Here is a 22,646-nt window from a genome sequence, read left to right as displayed (position 1 = left end):
TCCAGTGCATTGACTGTCTTTTGGTTTCAGGATAGTACTGAAAGATTCAGGTCTCATCACAAGTGTTTACTTTATGAAACAGGTTTGGATCTGTGTCATTCGGTTGGTGTTTTGTGCAATTTTACAAAAATTTCAAATTCACACGTTGTACAACTTTCAAACTTAGCATTTTTTTGGCACTCTACAGAAAACACAACCAAACTAAATGGCGACTCACAATCAACTGAAGGTCATAGAGTGTTGCAGCTTGTCATGCAGGTTAAGACATGTTCAAGGTTACTACGTATGCAGTTATAACCAGTTCTGATTGCTTTGTTTACCAGGTGGAATCACAGTCTCGTTATTTAATAGACATACCTCGTGCAGTACTTGTATCCAGACAGCAGCTTAAATTAACAATAGAAAAGGAGGAGAGCTACGACTAAACACTAAACTTACTGAGGCTGAGACAGGATGATGTGTGGCTTTTGCTTGAGTGCCAGTGTCACTTGTCCACCTTGATTGGATTCCGGAGACACTTGTACCTTCCTTTCCCTCGGAGCTGCATGTTGAGGAATTGGACGGGACGGTGGAGCAGGAGCCCCTGGACCCTGACTTCCTGGGCCAGTTGAAGATGTGTCATGGGTTGAACTCTCTTCACAAACTTTACCTTTCGTTCCTGGTTTGCATACACACAGATGAGGACGTAGGCACATTCCACCATTCTGACATGGCGGAGAACAATTAGCTGTTGAAGAAGACACAAGGTTGAGATAGCTGTTGCTTCAAAACTGAACAAAACCATGACATTTAAAATGTTGGGTTTTTTTTAACTCTCAATAATCTAGATACTTACATCATCTGTAAATGTTAAACTAACTGGGGTGCATGACTATGGATCATGATTTAACTAAGAACATGAGCTGTGTAAGCCAAAGACATTCTATTCAATTTAATGACAGGAGCAATGTGTTGCTTATTAGTTTACTATGTTTGTCCCCAATTGTAAAGCGCTACAGAATATGTTGGCGCTATATAAATAAATAAATGATGATGATGATGATGAATGTGTCTGCAGAATGTTGTGTGCTAAAAGGGTGGAGCTAATGGATGGAGATGAGTGTGGCATCTAATGATTTACACATGCACTTTCCAATTATTTAAATTTAACCTTGGTTATGCAGGTAGCATATTAAATAGTACTTGTGTATTACAGTGTGATATACTCTAGAGTATGTTGTCTTCAATGTGTCCTATTACAGTACGATATACTGTATAGTATATTCTTATTATCAATACGTTATGAGCTATAATGAGTCAGTAGTCATGTTAAGAACACTGTTACAATTTATGTATCTCTACCTCTTTACTGACATAGGTAAGTGATCCTCATAATCAATTTTCACTGAGTAGATGAGGTTTGAGAAAATATTTAGATGTCCAAAGTCCATAAACTCTGATAAACATTAAGAAGAGTGAAGAAAAATATAAAACCCTGAGCTTATTAAATTATGCATATCAATAATTCAGAATGTAACTGACCTCTGGCACAAAAGTCATCAATATTAACCCAGCTGCATCACCTGAAATTCTAAAAACAAAAATCTAAAGAAACCCTCCATTCCTTTTCTCTCTTTTACCACTTGTAGTGATCTCATGGGTCAAAGATCTCAAATATGTTTGCAAATGAAAGAACTGCTGACAGAGTAAGCTGTATTATTTTTTCCACTGTGTTAGAGCCTTAAAGACAACAAACAATGGAATGGTCTGATGTATAGGAAAGGAGCATCACAACCTACCAAGTGACTTAATGTTTTCATAAACTTTTTCAAAAGAAAACGTTGGCACCTGCACACGTCAATTATTAATTAACATGGAGGGCAGATAAAATTTATGTTATGAGAGATTGCAAGGACATGGTGCATAGTAACGTTTTTGACAGAGGTTTTGTATTTTGTGGGCAACATGGTGGCTTAGTGGTTAGCACTTCTGCCTCAGAGCCCTGGGGTCATGAATTTGAATCCTGTGTGGAGTTTATACATTCTCTCCATGTATGCGTGGGTTTCCTCCGGGTGCTCCGGTTTCCTCCCTCACTCCAAAAACATACTGGTAGGTTAATTGGCTGCTATTAAATTGCCCTTGGTCTATCTCATTCTGTGTGTGTGTGTGTATTAGGGGATTTAGAATGTAAGCTCCAATGGGGCAGGGACTGATGTGAATGAGTTCTCTGTACAGTGCTGTGGAATTAGTGGCGCTATATAAATAAATATATGATGATGATGATGGACTGACGATTTTGAGCAAAAAATTACGCTGCATGCCCAGAATCAGACCATACGCCAGTAAACGCAGCCATGTCCACTCCTTCTTCATTAACATAGGACACTTACTACAGCCTACGGTTTCGGGAAATTAACAGGGCAGAGAAGGGGCATTTGTTCATAGTCAATTTACAGTAGGGGCATGCCAAACTCAAGTGTACGCAGCCACGTCCGAGTCAAGCTCTGGGCATCTCAAAATTACTTGTTTTTCTGTATAACATGTGTCTGCAATAAAGAGCAACTGCAAAAATGTATTTTATGTTCAGTAGATATTAAGAACCTCGAAATAAATTTATTAAAAAAAAAAATATCTTTTTTTACTGTTTTATTATTATTATTAACAGGTGATATTAAGTCAATATTTTTTTTACGAATTTATAATTCACATAGGTATTGGATGTATCCTGCAGTGTATTATGTAGCAGAGCAGTGGAGACCTACACCTGAATTCATCAGCGCACGTATCTTCAGATCCGTTCCTTGTTGAATTCAGGAATCCGCAGAGACAATTTACATGCATGAAAGCAAACTCAGTGTGCGTGCCATGATGAATCAGGCCCGGATTGCACAAGACATTTTTTTAGAATTCAGGAGCCGACCTAAAAACTTATCCAGATAAATGCTAAAACATTTTTATATGGTATGCACTAGCAAATAATAAATAGCGGGCCCTATACATAGCCCCTACCTCTTTACACGCAGCTTAAGGGGTAGAGAAGACATTTACGTGTGAGTTCACTATTCTGCCAGGTGCTGTGCTGCAGTTGACAGTAGAAACCACGTGATATAACTTAGAAATGGACGCCAAACTGCACCTTCTGGGAACACTTTGGGACTCATTTAGAGACAGGAGCAAATCCTACTAAAGAGTGCAAGTTTGCACCTGGACAAACCAACCATAATACGAAGCAAGGGGGCAAATGCAAATGTATTCATTTTATGGCATGAAGGGAAATACTGATTACTTTAGCATGTGGCAGAGATTTATTTTTACACTTATAACTTTACAGTCGAGCCAGTATATGCTTTCCTCTCCCTTGTAGTGTAACATGGTTTAACCAAGGTAAAAGCTTATAAACTTCACATTTGTCTTGCTCAAATTTAGATCTTTAGTTCAAGAATTTATTGCAGGCTTCCATACATTGTAGCCCATTCAACAAACCATTTTAGAAGTTTGAGTATCTCTATTTCTTTTGTGATAGTTACAGGCTAGGTAGCACTAGTTAGCAATCTGTTGAAGCCCTGGAGCTTGGGAACCTCCCCAACAGGACTGACAAAGTGTGCGACAAACCCATCTGCAGCTCAGGAGGAAACAAGTGAGGAGTTGGGGTTTATCCTGCTGGACACAGGAGAGCTGAGAAACAGGACCAACCAAAGACTGCCTTACCAGAGCTGGTTACCTTCATCACCATAAAATGATCACCATACCCTTACAACACTTCAAAGTGATTTTATCAGAACTATTGGTTGATACAAGTGTACAAACAGCAAATACCATTCACTTACAAAACATTACTGTCATATGTTATATATTGATTAGGATGTTTACTTTTGTCTATCATAAATTAGCGTTATTAACAATATGATTGGATTATTTCTTTGCATAGGAGCAGTGACAAAAAGCAAACAATAAACATTAACTCTGATTGGTCTAGAACAGTGTTTCCGAACCCTAGTCCTCAAGTGCCTCTAACAGTGCATGTTTTCCATATCTCCTTGCCAGAGCCCAGGTGTATTCATTACTGACTGACACATTTTGAAAGATGCACAGGTGGTATAATTATTTCACTTGTTACCTGGAAAACCTGCACTGTTAGGGGTACCTGAGGACTAGAGTTGGAAAACACTGGTCTAGAACAATGTAGACTAACCAAAGCAACTAATGCAACTGTCTGATTGGTTGCAATCGGCTATTGTACTGTGCAAGTTTATTAACACATAATTAAATAACTACCAATGTTAATAATTCCGCAACAACTACTCAGTAAATAGCTATTGCATATCACATGTTGTTAGGGTAATCTACAGGCACCGTACCAGCAGGAGGGATAAAAACAAAAAAAAAATCTCAAAACAGATCACTGAAATATAAAACCTCCAAAAGCTCAATTTTTTTTTAGGAAAAATTGACATAAAAAGTGCTGCGATCAGCAAAATTCAACACTATGCACGTCATTGACAGGTTCATCTCAGGACTCTTTTACACAGTAGTACGCAGAAACAGGAGTTATTTTGCAATCCTAACTCCTGTCGGAAGCCAATAAGTGAGTTTGATTTAGAAACACAAGTCTCAGCCCTCCGCTACATGGCAGGTGTCCTATTGCTGTACTCTTTCCCAGAATCACAATGTTCCACTACATTGGAGAGCCACTGAGCTTTCTTCATAAACACAGAGGCATAGCCCTCTGATTCTTCTTGTAATGATTTTAAAGAATAATATTGAGCAATTTGAGACAACATCATGATAAAAACTCTACTCTTTACTGGTGTGAAATGTTTTCTCACACTCGGATACAATATTCAGTCAAGTAAAAACCATAATTTCCTGTTGGACAAAGTGTGTGGTCTAAAACACATGGTACGAACAATGATTATACTATTCAATAAATCTTCACTACGAGTTTATGGCATGCAGAAATAATGTAACCACTGTAATCCTAATCTTTCTCAAATCTAAATGTATTTTAAGGTAATTTGCGGTTAATTATTTTATAGTCAATATTTATCTCTTTCAATGAAGATGAGTTATTGTTTATATGAAATAGTATAATGCACAGTTATGTTTCTGTATATCAGCATTGTAATGACTGGTGACAAGCACATTAAAAACAGCATGTTAACGAGCCTTGAATATTGTATCCAATTTGCAAAAATATGTGATTATCATTTGACCACTATGTACATATTTTAGAGTTTCCTACAATAAACACTTCCATTGCACCATGGTATCTGTTCTGCCCGGATGAAACACCAGTTTTGGTGATATGACCCAAACATTCTAAGAGCATCTGTGACACTACCTCAATAAGGATTGAAATTAAGATTATTAATATGTTCACAATATCATCATGCCATTATACTTAGGACTGATACGTTATTTCAATCCTTTAAATCCATGACTGTAATCTCCCTATAATACAATGATATTGTCTTCTCTTTCTCAGTTAGCACTCCCCTCCTTTCCTTTTCCAACCTACATGAACTACATCATCTTAGTCTTTATAGAGATTCACTTTCTCCATTATTACTGGAAATGCATATTGGACTATGTATCATATATATCATAAAATATTTTCAGTCTTATACAGTTGGAGATATAACATCATTGCCTGTATATCCTCACCCTCCTTCTTAGAAGCTAAAACACTAATCGTGTGAGTATAGTTACATTTTTATTGCCATTTTATTGTTTTGTTGTTTTTTTTAGTTTTTGTGCTGTAATTATCCCTCAGTGTTAATCAGTCCACAAATCCCAAAAGCAAGAATACCAGCACCGATGATGGAGAGCCAATGAATCTCCAAGCTTTTGGGAAAGAAGCTGGGGGATCTCTTCTGTAGTACCTTTTTGAGGCCCTCCGTTATATAGGGGAAGTTCAAGTGGCATGTGATGAAGTTGGAGTGGCATTGGAGGGGCATATGGGGAGGTCAAAGTGTCATGTGAGTAGGTCTGAGTGGCATATGGGGCATGTAGGGAGGTCAGAGTAGCATTTGGGGAGGTTGGAGTGGCATGTGGGATATCTGAGTAGCATGTGGGGTGGTTGCAGTGGTATGGGAGATGCATGCAGGGAGGTCTAAGTGGCATGGGAGGGCATGTGGGGAGGTCTGAGTGGCAATTCTGGGAGTATTGAACTACATGAGGCATTTGAGAGCTTGTAGGGGTCTTAGGGCATGTGGGGCAATTTTGGAGCAAGTGGTAGTCCTGAGTGGCATGTGGTATAATTTTGGAGCAAGTGAGGGGCATGTGGGAGCATTTTGAGATGAGTGATGTGGGTATACCAAGGTTAAAACAACCACAAGACTGTTTTTTTATTCTTGAAATTAAGGGTAATATGCAGCCTTTTGGGAGCTTGGAGGACAACTCTTTGATATGTGTTGGGGTGCCCATTAAATAGTAGCTCAATTTGTAAGTACACATTGATTTAAAATTGTCTTTCACTCTGGATGTGGCTGTTGTTTGATCTCAGCATCTATATAGAGTTGTGAACATCAGGCTATTATCAAAAAGTGCACTGAAAGAGACCTGATTGTTATTGGTCTCTACAAGCTTTCAGAGACATTATTAAACCATTGAAACACATGTCCTTCATGTTATGTGCTGGGTCCAGATTTTATTGTTTTAGGTATAGAGAACTATTAGCAACATTTCCACCACATTCACGTTTCAAATGGGAATATAATTTGGTTTGTATTGATTTTATGGTTATAGCAGCACAGCTTCTGCATTGTATTGAGGTTGAGCTGTTAATCAGAGTCCTGCATCAGTGCTGATACACATACTGTATGTTCTTATTTGTGATGTTTGCAATTTTTTTATGGTGAATATTAAACACAATGTTTTAAGAGTAGTGTGATCCACAGATGCAGTTTTTAGGAATGTATACATTTTTCTAACATTTAACGTTTTCCTTTCCTTGTTTTTGTTGATTTGCCATCTGTAGTCTAAATGCTGACTGCCCTACACTGTGACTGCTGGCCACGCTCACTGTGACTGCTGGCCACTCTCACTGTGACTGCTGGCCACTCTCTGTGACTGCTGGCCACGCTCACTGTGACTGCTGGCCACGCTCACTGTGACTGCTGGCCACGCTCACTGTGACTGCTAGCCACGCTCACTGTGACTGCTGGCCACGCTCACTGTGACTGCTGGCCACGCTCACTGTGACTGCTGGCCACGCTCACTGTGACTGCTGGCCACGCTCACTGTGACTGCTGGCCACGCTCTCTGTGACTGCTGGCCACACTCTCTGTGACTGCTGGCCACACTCACTGTGACTGCTGGCCACGTTCACTGTGACTGCTGGCCACGTTCACTGTGACTGCTGGCCACGCTCACTGTGACTGCTGGCCACGCTCACTGTGACTGCTGGCCACGCTCACTGTGACTGCTGGCCACGCTCACTGTGACTGCTGGCCACGCTCACTGTGACTGCTGGCCACGCTCACTGTGACTGCTGGCCACGCTCACTGTGACTGCTGGCCACAGTCCTGCAGCAATGCGCTGACTCAAAGTGCACACACTGTTTCCTGAACCCCTAGCATTGCATCCTCCTTCACGCCCCAGTCCAACACCGAGTTTAGCTCAGCTAAGTATTTCAGGTATATTATTTAGCTCAATAATGAAAAAAAATCTGTGCGTATAATAAAAAAAAAAATTATGTTTAGAGTGGGCATTTGTATTTGTGAGTCATGCATTCATCTTGACAGCTCCCCCCCCAAAAAAAAGATAATTATCATAAAGTAATAAAATTAAATAACAAACTAATATGTATTCATCAACCTTGATGAATACTTAGCTGAACAACCTCTAGTAGCTATCACAGCGAATAGCATTTATAGTTAAGTGTTTATGAATATCAGGACAATATTTGCTTGTTCATTTCAAAATTGCTTAAAATGGGCAAGAGTGAGGAGTTGCCAGTTTTCTGATGGACTTAAGATCAGGGGGTATATTTACTAAACTGCAGGTTTGAAAAAGTGGTGATGTTGCCTACAGCAGCCAATCAGATTCGAGTTATCATGTATTTAGTACATTCTACAAAATGCTAGCTTCTGATTGGTTGCTGTAGGCAACATCACCACTCTTTCAAACCTGCAGTTTAGTATATTTACCCCCAGGACTCTAACTGGACCACTTAAGGACATGACGCTACTACTGCCATATTCACAGAGGGCATAGTGTTGCCTGATTGGAGTGCAGTGTATTTGCATCCTACATACAACTTAGGATTGTAGCTAGGCTTCAACTCTTGTTTTGTGGAATGTCTTGGAGATTGAGTAATGCTGCTGTACCCATAGAGGTCTATGCAGTTATTTCCGGTAATTAGCTTAAGGCTGTAGAAGTCTCTGATTTCTCCTACGTTAACCTGTTAAATAACAAAAAACATCAAAGAGCCCTTTGCAGGCATTTACCCCGGCATTCTGGCTCTTTACAGCTTATTAAATAGAACTCTCAATGCCTTTGCAATGGCCTTGTACCCTTCCCCAGCTTTACACTTCTCTGTAATTAATTATATCTCTCATTTGGAATGCTCTCTTGAATGTTTTTTTTTATTATTATTTATTTTTGGGAAGTGTTTACTATGCTGCAGCACATGTCAAAGAAAGAGGTACTTATATCAACAAAAGAATAAACTAATTTATTACACAGGTGAAGTCAATAAACAAATTGCATGACGTTTGAGGTAATGTATTGCACCTGTGCAAATTTCATCGTGTATAAACACTTAAAGTTAATCATTACTGTTTTTCCTCTTAGAAACTTGTGCAAAAGTTTTGGAATATTAATTTTGATTTGACCTTACTCTTAATACTTTGTGGATCAATACCAAAAACCCTATTGTGCATATATTTATTCATTTGTCAGAAGCGACTATACTTGCTGTTAAAATTGTAGCGTTCTTATATATAATACTTATAAATTTTCCATGATATAACATCAGTTTTTTGGAAATATCCACACCCTTCAGCAAATATTGACATTTCCAATTAACCCATTGAGGTCTGACCCCTATGAGTCTATTTTGTTAGTTCAGGAACCGCTATGGGTGATCCTGTAGCAACCCGGCATTAATCGAAACAACTGCGTCTAAAAAGCATGTATCTCCTTTTGTTTTCTTGGTTTAGCTCCAGGGTGGAGTTGGTAAGTCAAAGCTCTCTCTTTTCTTGTTTTTGGAACGCTTTTTGTTTTTAATAGATAAAACTTTCATCCAAGGACAACATCACATTTCAAACATTTTTCCATGTATAAAAATCTATCGAGAGTTTCCTTCGATTTTTGGAGAAAATTAGCTAAATAGTTTAACTCGTAGTAGTATTAGTTTTCCTATTACAAAATAGTTATGCTTCCAATATTGCTAACAAAATTAGGAACAATAGAAAGTATTTTTGAATTCTTCTTTAGAGTATAGTAAGTGTAAGAAATGAATCTAATTACATCAAGTTGTGGTTATGATAAAAGGAGTGTTTGTAGTGTCCCTGGGATTTGGTGTTAACCATATGATTTTGTTCACAAAACTTGTGATATATATCCAAGTGATATAATACAATAATAATAATAATAATAATTGCAATTTTATTTAAATGTTATATATTATAATAATTATATATTTTTAGTGATATTATCCACTGTTAACTGTTATTTTTTTTGCTAATTAGAGCGCCAGAGATTGTGCCAATTTAGACCAAACTAGCAGAATTTGTCTGGGCTCTACCAAGAAACCAAGACCACATATAAATGTAAATCCCTATAGATGTTAATCAACCTTGGCTTAAAATGCAGTGAAGTGGTGACCAGATTGTGCATGTGTGTTTGTGTGTGTGCACAGTGTCAGACTAATGGGCCTGGTGAGCACCAGCCATTAAGTATACAGATTGGACAACTGGTGTTTTACAACATACTTGCCAACTCTCCCTGAATGTCAGGAAGACTCCCTGAAATAAGGGTGATCTCCCTCACTTGATGAAGAGTCTGGCATTCTCCCTGATGCTGAGCCAGTACAAGATGTGATTGGCTTCGCCATCTGTGGCGTGATGACACAGTTCAGAAATTGTGTCCTATGTCCATGTATTGATGCCTATGGAGGTGGCCATTTTCATGGAGACCAATATTTAATCAAAGACAGACAGGTAAGACAACATGACTTCAATAATGGAGACAGAAATGTAAAAGACACTTCAGTCTCTAGAGATTCATTAGCTGCTTTTCTTTAACGCATAGTTGCCTCCCGCATTTCTGGGAGACCTCCCGGTTCTCGCCCCTGCAATAGATAAGTGGCGGGGACGGGGCTTAATGACGCAAATATTGCGCCATCTGATGCAATTTGTCAAGCCCTGCACCCGCACGCACACCTCCCCCGGGATCTCCCTGAAGCCAACGAGGAAAAGTTGGCAAGTATGTTTTACAGTTTAAGCACCCATGTGTTAAATTACGGTCATGTAGTTTACTAAACAAAGGAATTCATTTTTACCCCGTGATCACAACTTCATACTAAATACCTTTAGAGTCTTAAGCCATATTCCCCAACTCACCTCACCCTTAATCAGTCTATCTATCTATCTATTTATCTATCTGTGATAAATTCTAATAACAAATTCTCCCTTCCATTCACAGCTTAAACATCCAAGCACTTTAAATAAACCTATTCTATTATCAGTGGCTCAGTATTATCAGTGGATTGAAGTACTGAGACACATTTTTGAATGCCTTTTGCCTCTCTTATGTACAGTTTATGAACACTGCTAACGCTACAGGCAAGCTCGCATATATATAAACAAGCACTATGATATATATCACAAAAAAAATAAAAAATAATGCAACATCATAAAACCATTTTTAAATGTAATGCCAGTTTCAGCTATTGTGTAAAACCAACCAATCTTCAGTTATAGGTTGCTAACACAGAGGGTTAACAACAAAGAGACATCTGAGTTTTTGATTCAGGTGAAAAGCTTACCTGTCCTTGTGCTCACTTTGCACTTTGTACCTGTTTCCCTTTATTCTTTTCTGTGTATCTCCTCCATCATCTATCTTGTTTTCTGTATCCCCATTGTTTGATAAATATTTCAATAAAAATATTGAAGTTAAAAAAAAAAACTTTACCTGTCACCGGTTATCAAGATGTGTGAGCCATGTGTAGAGGAAACAGCAGAGGAAACATTATACTCCATTTGACAATAAACATTCATCAAACATGAAAGCAATAGAAAATCTGACTGAACAGTGAAGATATTATCAGAGGAAAAAATTGAAAAAACAACACCAGTGTCAACTTTATATAGAGGTGAATCTCACTGCAGAGACAACTTGCTGAAACATATTAATTTCATACTTTTCAGCAATGTCATACTTCGAAATATTTTAGATTGATAGATTAAAAATTATTTATCAAAATATAAGATTTAGTTTACTTGCATTGTAAGTGACACTTTAACTCCTATACCGCTGAGGTGATTCCTACAATGTTGGGGCAGTATGGTGGCATGATGATTAGTATAGCTGTCTGACAGCGTTGGGGTCATGAGTTGTGTGTGTGATGTAGTGTGTGTGTGTGTGTGTGTGTGTAATGTAGGGAATTTAGATTGTAAGCTCCAATAGAACATGGACTGACGAAAATCATCTGTACAATGCAGCATAATAGATTGTAAACTCTTCCAGGCAAGACACCTTCATCTTGTTCCCTCCCTGCCCCTCACTGGTCACCTTCAGCTACCCTTGCGATCCTTGTAATTGTCAGGAAGTGTCCTTTGTAATATATATAAAATAATAATGGGTGGCATGGTACTGGGGTTATTTTTTCACTTTCTGGCTCAGCTATTTATTAGATGCTACCTGGTATACATTAATCTGCTGGCTGCCCCAAGGGTTGTAAGCAGGGCTGCCAAGAGGAATTCAGGGAACCGGTACAACAATTTCATGATGCCCCCTTATAGTTAAGCATGCTAAAAAATTTAGTGTCGCCGCTAAGAAGCTCCTCACTGAATGTTGGGCGTGACTTGATGATGTCACGCTCGACATTCAGTGTGAACGGAGCAGAGAGGAGGGACGCTGGCGCGATCACAAGAGTATGTTACTTTTTTTGTTAACTATCCAGCTCCCCCCACCAACGAAAGGGTGGGAGACTGCACTGTATTACAGGTAAGATGCGGCTGCACTGTATTACAGGTAAGATGCGGCTGCACTGTATTACAGGTGAGATGGGGCTGCACTGTATTACAGGTGAGATGGGGCTGCACTGTATTACAGGTACGATGCGGCTGCGCTGTATTACAGGTAATATGGGGCTGCGCTGTATTACAGGTAGGATGGGGCTGCGCTGTATTACAGGTAAGATGGGGCTGCACTGTATTACAGGTACGATGCGGCTGCGCTGTATTACAGGTAATATGGGGCTGCGCTGTATTACAGGTAATATGGGGCTGCGCTGTATTACAGGTAGGATGGGGCTGCGCTGTATTACAGGTAAGTTGGGGCTGCGCTGTATTACAGGTAAGATGGGGCTGCACTGTATTACAGGTAAGATGGGGCTGCGCTGTATTACAGGTACGATGCGGCTGCGCTGTATTACAGGTAATATGGGGCTGCGCTGTATTACAGGTAATATGGGGCTGCGCTGTATTACAGGTAGGATGGGGCTGCGCTGTATTACAGGTAAGTTGGGGCTGCGCTGTATTACAGGTAAGATGGGGCTGCACTGTATTACAGGTAAGATGGGGCTGCGCTGTATTACAGGTAAGTTGGGGCTGCGCTGTATTACAGGTAAGATGGGGCTGCGCTGCATTACAGGTAAGATGGGGCTGCACTGTATTACAGGTAAGTTGGGGCTGCACTGTATTACAGGTAAGTTGGGGATGCGCTGTATTACAGGTAAGATGCGGCTGCACTGTATTACAGGTAAGATGGGGCTGCACTGTATTACAGGTAAGATGCGGCTGCACTGTATTACAGGTAAGATGGGGCTGCGCTGTATTACAGGTAATATGGGGCTGCGCTGCATTACAGGTAAGATGGGGCTGCACTGTATTAGAGGTAAGATGGGGCTGCACTGTATTACAGGTAAGATGGGGCTGCACTGTATTACAGGTAAGATGGGGCTGCACTGTATTACAGGTAAGATGGGGCTGCGCTGTATTACAGGTAAGATGGGGCTGCGCTGTATTACAGGTAATATGGGGCTGCGCTGTATTACAGGTGAGATGGGGCTGCTCTGTATTACAGGTGAGATGCGGCTGCACTGTATTACAGGTACGATGCGGCTGCGCTGTATTACAGGTACGATGCGGCTGCGCTGTATTACAGGTAATATGGGGCTGCGCTGTATTACAGGTAGGATGGGGCTGCACTGTATTACAGGTAAGATGGGGCTGCGCTGTATTACAGGTAAGATGGGGCTGCGCTGTATTACAGGTAAGATGCGGCTGCGCTGTATTACAGGTAAGATGCGGCTGCGCTGTATTACAGGTAAGATGCGGCTGCGCTGTATTACAGGTAAGATGGGGCTGCGCTGTATTACAGGTAAGATGGGGCTGCACTGTATTACAGGTAAGATGCGGCTGCACTGTATTACAGGTAAGATGGGGCTGCGCTGTATTACAGGTAAGATGCGGCTGCGCTGTATTACAGGTAAGATGCGGCTGCACTGTATTACAGGTAAGATGGAGCTGCGCTGTATTACAGGTAAGATGGGGCTGCACTGTATTACAGGTAAGATGGGGCTGCGCTGTATTACAGGTAAGATGCGGCTGCGCTGTATTACAGGTAAGATGGGGCTGCTCTGTATTACAGGTGAGATGCGGCTGCGCTGTATTACAGGTAAGATGCGGCTGCACTGTATTACAGGTAAGATGGGGCTGCGCTGTATTACAGGTAAGATGCGGCTGCACTGTATTACAGATAAGATGGGGCTGCACTGTATTAGAGGTAAGATGGGGCTGCACTGTATTACAGGTAAGATGGGGCTGCACTGTATTACAGGTAAGATGGGGCTGCACTGTATTAGAGGTAAGATGGGGCTGCACTGTATTACAGGTAAGATGGGGCTGCGCTGTATTACAGGTAAGATGGGGCTGCGCTGTATTACAGGTAAGATGGGGCTGCGCTGTATTACAGGTAATATGGGGCTGCGCTGTATTACAGGTAAGATGGGGCTGCGCTGTATTACAGGTAAGATGGGGCTGCACTGTATTACAGGTAAGATGGGGCTGCGCTGTATTACAGGTAAGATGGGGCTGCGCTGTATTACAGGTAAGATGGGGCTGCTCTGTATTACAGGTGAGATGCGGCTGCACTGTATTACAGGTACGATGCGGCTGCGCTGTATTACAGGTACGATGCGGCTGCGCTGTATTACAGGTAATATGGGGCTGCGCTGTATTACAGGTAGGATGGGGCTGCACTGTATTACAGGTAAGATGGGGCTGCGCTGTATTACAGGTAAGATGGGGCTGCGCTGTATTACAGGTAAGATGCGGCTGCGCTGTATTACAGGTAAGATGCGGCTGCGCTGTATTACAGGTAAGATGCGGCTGCGCTGTATTACAGGTAAGATGGGGCTGCGCTGTATTACAGGTAAGATGGGGCTGCACTGTATTACAGGTAAGATGCGGCTGCACTGTATTACAGGTAAGATGGGGCTGCGCTGTATTACAGGTAAGATGGGGCTGCGCTGTATTACAGGTAATATGGGGCTGCGCTGCATTACAGGTAAGATGGGGCTGCACTGTATTACAGATAAGATGGGGCTGCACTGTATTAGAGGTAAGATGGGGCTGCACTGTATTACAGGTAAGATGGGGCTGCACTGTATTACAGGTAAGATGGGGCTGCACTGTATTACAGGTAAGATGGGGCTGCGCTGTATTACAGGTAAGATGGGGCTGCGCTGTATTACAGGTAAGATGGGGCTGCGCTGTATTACAGGTAATATGGGGCTGCGCTGTATTACAGGTGAGATGGGGCTGCTCTGTATTACAGGTGAGATGCGGCTGCACTGTATTACAGGTACGATGCGGCTGCGCTGTATTACAGGTACGATGCGGCTGCGCTGTATTACAGGTAATATGGGGCTGCGCTGTATTACAGGTAGGATGGGGCTGCACTGTATTACAGGTAAGATGGGGCTGCGCTGTATTACAGGTAAGATGGGGCTGCACTGTATTACAGGTAAGATGGGGCTGCACTGTATTACAGGTAATATGGGGCTGCACTGTATTACAGGTAAGATGCGGCTGCACTGTATTACAGGTAAGAAGCGGCTGCGCTGTATTACAGGTAAGTTGGGGCTGCACTGTATTACAGGTAAGATGCGGCTGCACTGTATTACAGGTAAGATGGGGCTGCACTGTATTACAGGTAAGTTGGGGATGCGCTGTATTACAGGTAAGATGCGGCTGCACTGTATTACAGGTAAGATGGGGCTGCACTGTATTACAGGTAAGATGCGGCTGCACTGTATTACAGGTAAGATGGGGCTGCGCTGTATAACAGGTAATATGGGGCTGCGCTGCATTACAGGTAATATGGGGCTGCACTGTATTACAGATAAGATGGGGCTGCACTGTATTACAGGTAAGATGGGGCTGCGCTGTATTAGAGGTAAGATGGGGCTGCCCGGTATTACAGGTAATATGGGGCTGCGCTGTATTACAGGTAAGATGGGGCTGCGCTGTATTACAGGTAAGATGGGGCTGCGCTGTATTACAGGTAAGATGGGGCTGCGCTGTATTACAGGTAAGATGGGGCTGCGCTGTATTACAGGTAATATGGGGCTGCGCTGCATTACAGGTAAGATGGGGCTGCACTGCATTACAGGTAAGATGGGGCTGCGCTGTATTACAGGTAAGATGGGGCTGCGCTGTATTACAGGTAAGATGCGGCTGCACTGTATTAGAGGTAAGATGGGGCTGCACTGTATTACAGGTAAGATGGGGCTGCACTGTATTACAGGTAAGATGCGGCTGCACTGTATTACAGGTACGATGCGGCTGCACTGTATTAGAGGTAAGATGGGGCTGCACTGTATTAGAGGTAAGATGGGGCTGCACTGTATTAGAGGTAAGATGGGGCTGCACTGTATTACAGGTAAGATGGGGCTGCACTGTATTACAGGTAAGATGGGGCTGCACTGTATTACAGGTAAGATGGGGCTGCACTGTATTACAGGTAAGATGGGGCTGCACTGTATTACAGGTAAGATGGGGCTGCACTGTATTACAGGTAAGATGGGGCTGCACTGTATTACAGGTAAGATGGGGCTGCACTGTATTACAGGTAAGATGGGGCTGCACTGTATTACAGGTAAGATGGGGCTGCACTGTATTACAGGTAAGATGGGGCTGCACTGTATTACAGGTAAGATGGGGCTGCACTGTATTACAGGTAAGATGGGGCTGCCCTGTATTACAGGTGAGATGGGGCTGCACTGTATTACAGGTGAGATGCGGCTGCACTGTATTACAGGTGAGATGGGGCTGCACTGTATTACAGGTGAGATGGGGCTGCACTGTATTACAGGTAAGATGGGGCTGCACTGTATTACAGGTGAGATGGGGCTGCACTGTATTACAGGTAAGATGGGGCTGCACTGTATTACAGGTGAGATGGGGCTGCACTGTATTACAGGTAAGATGGGGCTGCACTGTATTACAGGTAAGATGGGGCTGCACTGTATTACAGGTAAGATGTGGCTGCACTGTATTACAGGTAAGATGGGGCTGCACTGTATTACAGGTAAGATAGGGCTGCACTGTATTACAGGTAAATTGGAACTGCACTCTATGAGTAATGAATTGGCTGGGGGTAATTAATTCACTGGGAGTGGGGGTCATGTATTTGCTGGAGGTATTGGTATGACTGGGGGAATTATGAATTGGTTGCGGGTGTTGATAAGGCTGGGGGATGTGATGAACTTAAACACTGGTGTGTGGGGATGAGGGGGGTCTACCTGTGTATTAGCCTATGACAACCAGAACCCATAATCAGGCCCTGGGAAGGATGGGCTGCATTGTGTTTTAAGATTAGTAGCTTTTAAGTCAAGGGTGAACTGGGTCTGTATTTTATTAGCAATAAGTTTAGTTTCATTGTATAAGTGGTAAGACGGTGCTGTTCTTTATTAGTGGTAAGATGGGGCTACACTACAGTAGCAGTAAGGTGAGGGGCATGGTATTAGTCAGAGAATGAGCCACACAGGTCGCATCATACTAGTTGTAAGGAAGCACTGATTATTACTAGAATGTACTATGCATGGTACAGAGCAAACCCTTTTTCCCTATTGTGAGTTAAGAGGGGTGTCAGGATACAATTCAGAGGTTATCAAAAAGTAGTCCTCCAAAACATGCCTGTTGCATTCACAAAAGCATAAAAGTGGAGGGGGAATCACCAACAATGTTTAAACCAAAATATCTTCAATAAAATAATAAACTGCAAAGTCCAATCCCATATAATTTTACTTAACATATAAAACATTAGTTATTTGGCGGTTGTTTCCATTTAAGCTTACAAAAATGAGTATGAGCTCTCCGTCTTTTAGCATATGCTATTCCAATTGCTAGAGGTTTATAAACAAAATAATTAAAATGGTGCAAAACATATGTAGAGACATAACATCCACACTGGGGTTTAATTGAAGAGATTATATGAACTTTCCACTATGATTTTGTTGTTGTTTTCAAGACCTCTTACTTAATGTCTTAAAAACAAATATTAGTGCTCCCTTTACACTTGGTGACAACAGGAACAAAATGCTTCACTGGTGTCTGGGAAAATAATCAGCTCTCTGACCTTTCTGCCAAATAGATCACATGGTAAAAGCAGACTTTTAAAACACACAACAAAGTCCCTTTAACCTCTTGAAATAAATCTCACACCATAGATAATAAAGTAGGTCCAGTGACTTCCACTTGGCTCCTGACACCGATCTGTCTGCCAGAAGCAAACTAATGGCCTCAGCAATTCACTCTCTTATTTACTTGCCTGAGTTGTGTTATTATTCTGGGTGGACATTTCACTGTCCTTTTCCCATATAAGTGTCATTTTGACTTTTTTAGTGGTCTATCTATTTCTAAAAGTGTGTTTTTCTCTACTAACACATTATTGAGGTTGGGAATTTTAGTTTGTGCCTGGCAATAACTTCTGGGACTTTTAGAATGGCTGTAGAAACAGATTGGTTAAGCTTGCTTGAGATGGTTAGCTCGTTGATCCTATCCCAGCTTATCACTTTATCACTTGCATTGGTGTTTATACCTCTATGCTTCTGCTGTTATGAGTGGTAGATATTACCGTTAGTGTTATAAGTCATTAATGAGCCAGAAGAGCAGTGAAAGAATCCTGCAAATGCTGTAAAAGTATATTTTTGATTTTTTACAGATCTACAAATGCATTTGTATAGTTAAAAAAGGCTGATCACATACTGCATAATAATCCTGAGTAGTAGGTCATTCTCAGGGTCACCAAAAGTAATCTTGGGCCCTGATGCTGCTTTGTGGGCCCCTCCATACTGCAAATGAATCATCAGCACCAGGGCAAGATATTGATCAATACAGTTCCTTTGCCCAGCCTTTAATGAGACAACGCTAGGGTGACAGCCCCAGCTGCACCACCATAACCTGCTACGACCATGCCTGCAAGGGAAAACTGGGCCCAGGAACTCCCCACCCTCATCTCAACACCCCTGGGCGTTCACCACCTCCGCTGGATCAGCAAAATGATGCACTGGACTATGTGTTTTGAAGATATTTAATTGCATTTTGGAAGCCATTGTTTATTTAGCTTCTCAAATGGAACTGGAATTTAAACCATCCAAGTAGGTCTTGAAATCAGCATTTTCACAATAATTGTAAATAATAAATCCCTAAAAGCACAAATAAGTCACAAAAAGATACAATGCACAAAAATGTGTTGATGGAACTACTAATGTATCTAAAAACAGCATTCAAGTATGTGTCACTTGTGAAAAAAAAGGCAGCCTTGATTTCCCTTAAATAGCAGAAGTGATTTGAAGAATATGTGAGGTTCAAACGAGCAGTGTATTAGAAAATACAGTGAACAGTTTGATTGAATGATGCGGGCTGAACAAATCATTACACTTGTGGCAACATTATGTGAAGTCACAGCCGTCTATTCGCATTACTTACTTGACCTTTCAATTTGCATTAATGCAGGAAAGATGATCCCAATTTCATTTTAAACGGAAAAATGAAAGTTTAAAAACTTTGTACTTCATATATTTGAATTTGCATTGTGTATTTGTGTAAATGTTTAATTGCATATTGTATTGAAAATGCAACTTTAGTTTTTTATTTTAACCGCCAAGACAATATTCTCTCTTGTGTAAATGACACTTCATTACATTACTTTATTGTGTACAAATAGATTAATGAATCCTAGCATTAACTACTAACACACCTCTGCGCTACCTGTATGCTATTATGGGACATAAGTAAAAACATTTGCTATGCCTGATTTACGCCAGGTGCAGGTGCTACTGTTTTTGAGCTGGACATTTTGAGACGCATCTGTCTAATATGTACATGTAAATCTGCTTTTTTAACATGCATCTCTTCCTATGTATACTGGAGGTTAAATGCTTCCACCTTGAAATGAGCCACATCATCATCATCATCATTTATTTATATAGCGCCACTAATTCCGCAGTGCTGCACAGAGAACTCATTCACATCAGTCCCTGCCCCATTGGAGCTTACAGTCTAAATTCCCTAATATAGACACACACTCAAACATAGACACAAACAGACAGAGAGGGAGACAGACAGACAGAGACTAGGGTCAATTTTGATAGCAGCCAATTAACCTACCAGTATGTTTTCTTTGGGAGTGTGGGAGGAAACCGGAGCACCCGGAGGAAACCCACGCAAACACAGGGAGAACATACAAACTCCACACAGATAAGGCCATGATCGGGAATCGAACTCATGACCCCAGTGCTGTGAGGCAGAAGTGCTACCCACTAGGCCCATGTGCTGCCCACATAGAGTCATGCTCAACATAAATGACTATTACTATGTATAAGATCATTAGCACAGTAATAAGTGGCTACGTAATGAAGAAGATTATAGCTATTCTAAATCTAATATGCACACAAACTTCGACTTTAAACTTATATTACCCACATGAAATTATGGCCTTAACTGGTTTTAGCTAAGGTCAGGAACACAATTTATTACAGAGGACTGGTCATCTGGCTTCCTACTTTGTGTGTACCTGGAGGAGCTTTAGGACATATTCACTATTCTTCTGTACAATCAAAGGGGCATATTCAATTGTGAGCGTTACTCACAAAAGTAACGCGACTTGCGCACTATTACCGTTATTACGGTACCTTTAACGTCGGCTTTCTGCTCACAGCTCAGGGAGCTGCGAGTTGAAATCCGGCTTAGAATTACCATAATACCGGTAATACTTTTAACGCCGCAGGAAACTCGGACAATTGAATATGCCCCAAAGCACATTATCGAAAATGCAACAATGCAATAATTAGGAATACTTCATTCAAAAGCGCCATGTGGTTTTTGAGCCTCTAAAATGATTCTTCAAGTTACTAACAAAATCTACGTTTGTCACCAAGGAGCTGGAATTACAGCAGCGGTAGCACTGTCTTCTAAACTCTGCAGAGATATCCCACCTTGAAATCATATATAGGCCATATTGCATGCAGTCTATATCACTGAATCCTTTCAACAGCTGTTTGTTCCTTACAGGAAGACTAATCTCTTTTTATTGCAGGATAGGAAGTATGAAACCAGATTTCTTGTTGAGGTGGGGAGTGTTTTACATTCTTGTCTGTGGTGTAAAAACCCATTGTAAAAAAAAAATATGACAAGAATGCCAAAGGGGCGCTTACGTGTGTCAAGGTCATAGATCATGGGATGGAAATGTGTGTGCCCTCTTCAGTAAGCCTTGAATAGGTGTGCTATTTACTGCTTACACTATATTGCTGTTAAGCTTCACAAAATATTGCGAAAGACACAATTAACATGATGCTAGATATAATTTAGCATTTCATTGAAACTCCCTGATACTGCAATAAGTAATTGTCCACAGGTGTTTTATTACATCATCATGAAATGATCTCCTGATCTGGAGACATACCCTGAACATTTCCATCAAATTTTAACTACTTTTGCAATTCTAAACCTACATAAACCATAATTACCAACATCATCAGCTATTTATATAGCGCCACTAAAGCTGCAGCGCTGTACAGAATACTCACTCACATCAGTCCCTGCTCCACTGGAGCTTACAGTCTAAATTCCCTAATATACACATAGACAGAAAGAGAGAGAGAGACTAGGGTCAATTTGATAGCAGCCAATTAACCTACTAGTATGTTTTTGGATTGTGGGAGGAAACCAGAGCACCCGGAGGAAACCCACGCAAGGACGGGGAGAACATATAAACTCCACACAGATAAGGCCATGGTCGGATATCAAACTCATGACCCCAGTGCTGTGAGGCAGAAGTGCTAACCACTAAGCCACCATGCTGCCCACACTTTAACAATCAAATGTGAAGAGCAAAGGGGTGCTGGTACTGCAAATCGTGTAATTTTGGCCCATGTTGTGGGGGTCAAAATGACGCGATTCACAGCGAATCACATCACTGAGTACATTGATTAGAGAAACTAGTTCAATATTTTAACTTATTCTGCTCCACATCTTGAAACAAATGGTACAACAATACCTATTATGCACCACACCAACTGACTACAAAAGTTCTCTCACTACACATTTTTATGATGAAAAAATAGTTAATATGTCACTATTTATACACATTAAAGGGCCTCAATATTATTCGTCAATTTTACCCTGATGTAGCACATGGCAATCCTTTTTAACATTCAAATATAGAAAATGGAGTAAGTCCATAGAAAAGTGAGATTTATATACCCCAATTTTATGAAGAAGAGAAAATCAAGACATACCATAAGGTATGTAGCACGTTATCTTTAAAAGCCTTCCTAGGAACATATCACTACTATTTATGCTCATATACATGCATCTGGAGGGCTGTATTTACCAAAGAGGTCAACTAGGCTGATGATTGCCAATGTATTTTTATCTCTATGTGAATTGTATGTCATAAAATTATTGTTCATTATTTTTCATTTTGTTTTTGTATTTTATCTAACTGTTCTCCTATGCTGACCTACATATTTCAAAAGGTGACGCACTCCGCAAGTTCCTATCCTATCAATTGTTTTCCATTTTTGGCCCAATATACCACACTGAAGTTTTTTCCACATGGTGCTCCAAAACCTCTTTATAATTAAGGTATTACAACTTTACTATGGTCTCTGTATTGTTACCTCTAAAATGTCAAATTGAGAAACATCAGAAAAATGTACATCCTACCTCCCATCTCTTCCCTTTTTGACCCCTGCCCATCTTTCATACCAGACTAATGCTCTTTGGATTCTGATGTATTGACCTAACTTCATCAACTGGTTCCAAAAAGTGTCTATTTAGCTCTTAAATTTTCTTAAGACCTGATATGTTAGTTGTGTACAGCAAGCTACATGTATTTCTGGAATGTAGTATGCTCCATATGCCATCCTGTTTTTGCCCACTTTATTGTACTAAAGACAGAGGAAAACAGTTATAAAACCTATGTTG

The 22,646-nt window shown here is 41.0% G+C and overlaps 1 protein-coding gene across 2 annotated transcripts in view; it reads right to left on the bottom strand.

The window, feature by feature from the left end:
* LTBP1 (latent transforming growth factor beta binding protein 1) overlaps positions 1-22,646 on the bottom strand; it is a 348,337-nt gene that overhangs the window by 277,841 nt on the left and 47,850 nt on the right. For both annotated transcript variants that reach the window (XM_075203670.1, XM_075203671.1), the window contains exon 3: positions 439-727. In XM_075203670.1, coding sequence (XP_075059771.1) covers positions 439-727 — 289 coding nt within the window. The remainder of the gene's footprint in view (positions 1-438; positions 728-22,646) is intronic.

This window comes from Mixophyes fleayi, chromosome 3, assembly GCF_038048845.1.
Source record: "Mixophyes fleayi isolate aMixFle1 chromosome 3, aMixFle1.hap1, whole genome shotgun sequence".
Classification (NCBI taxonomy): Eukaryota; Metazoa; Chordata; class Amphibia; order Anura; family Limnodynastidae; genus Mixophyes; species Mixophyes fleayi.
This window is presented reverse-complemented; position numbering and strand designations above follow the sequence as displayed.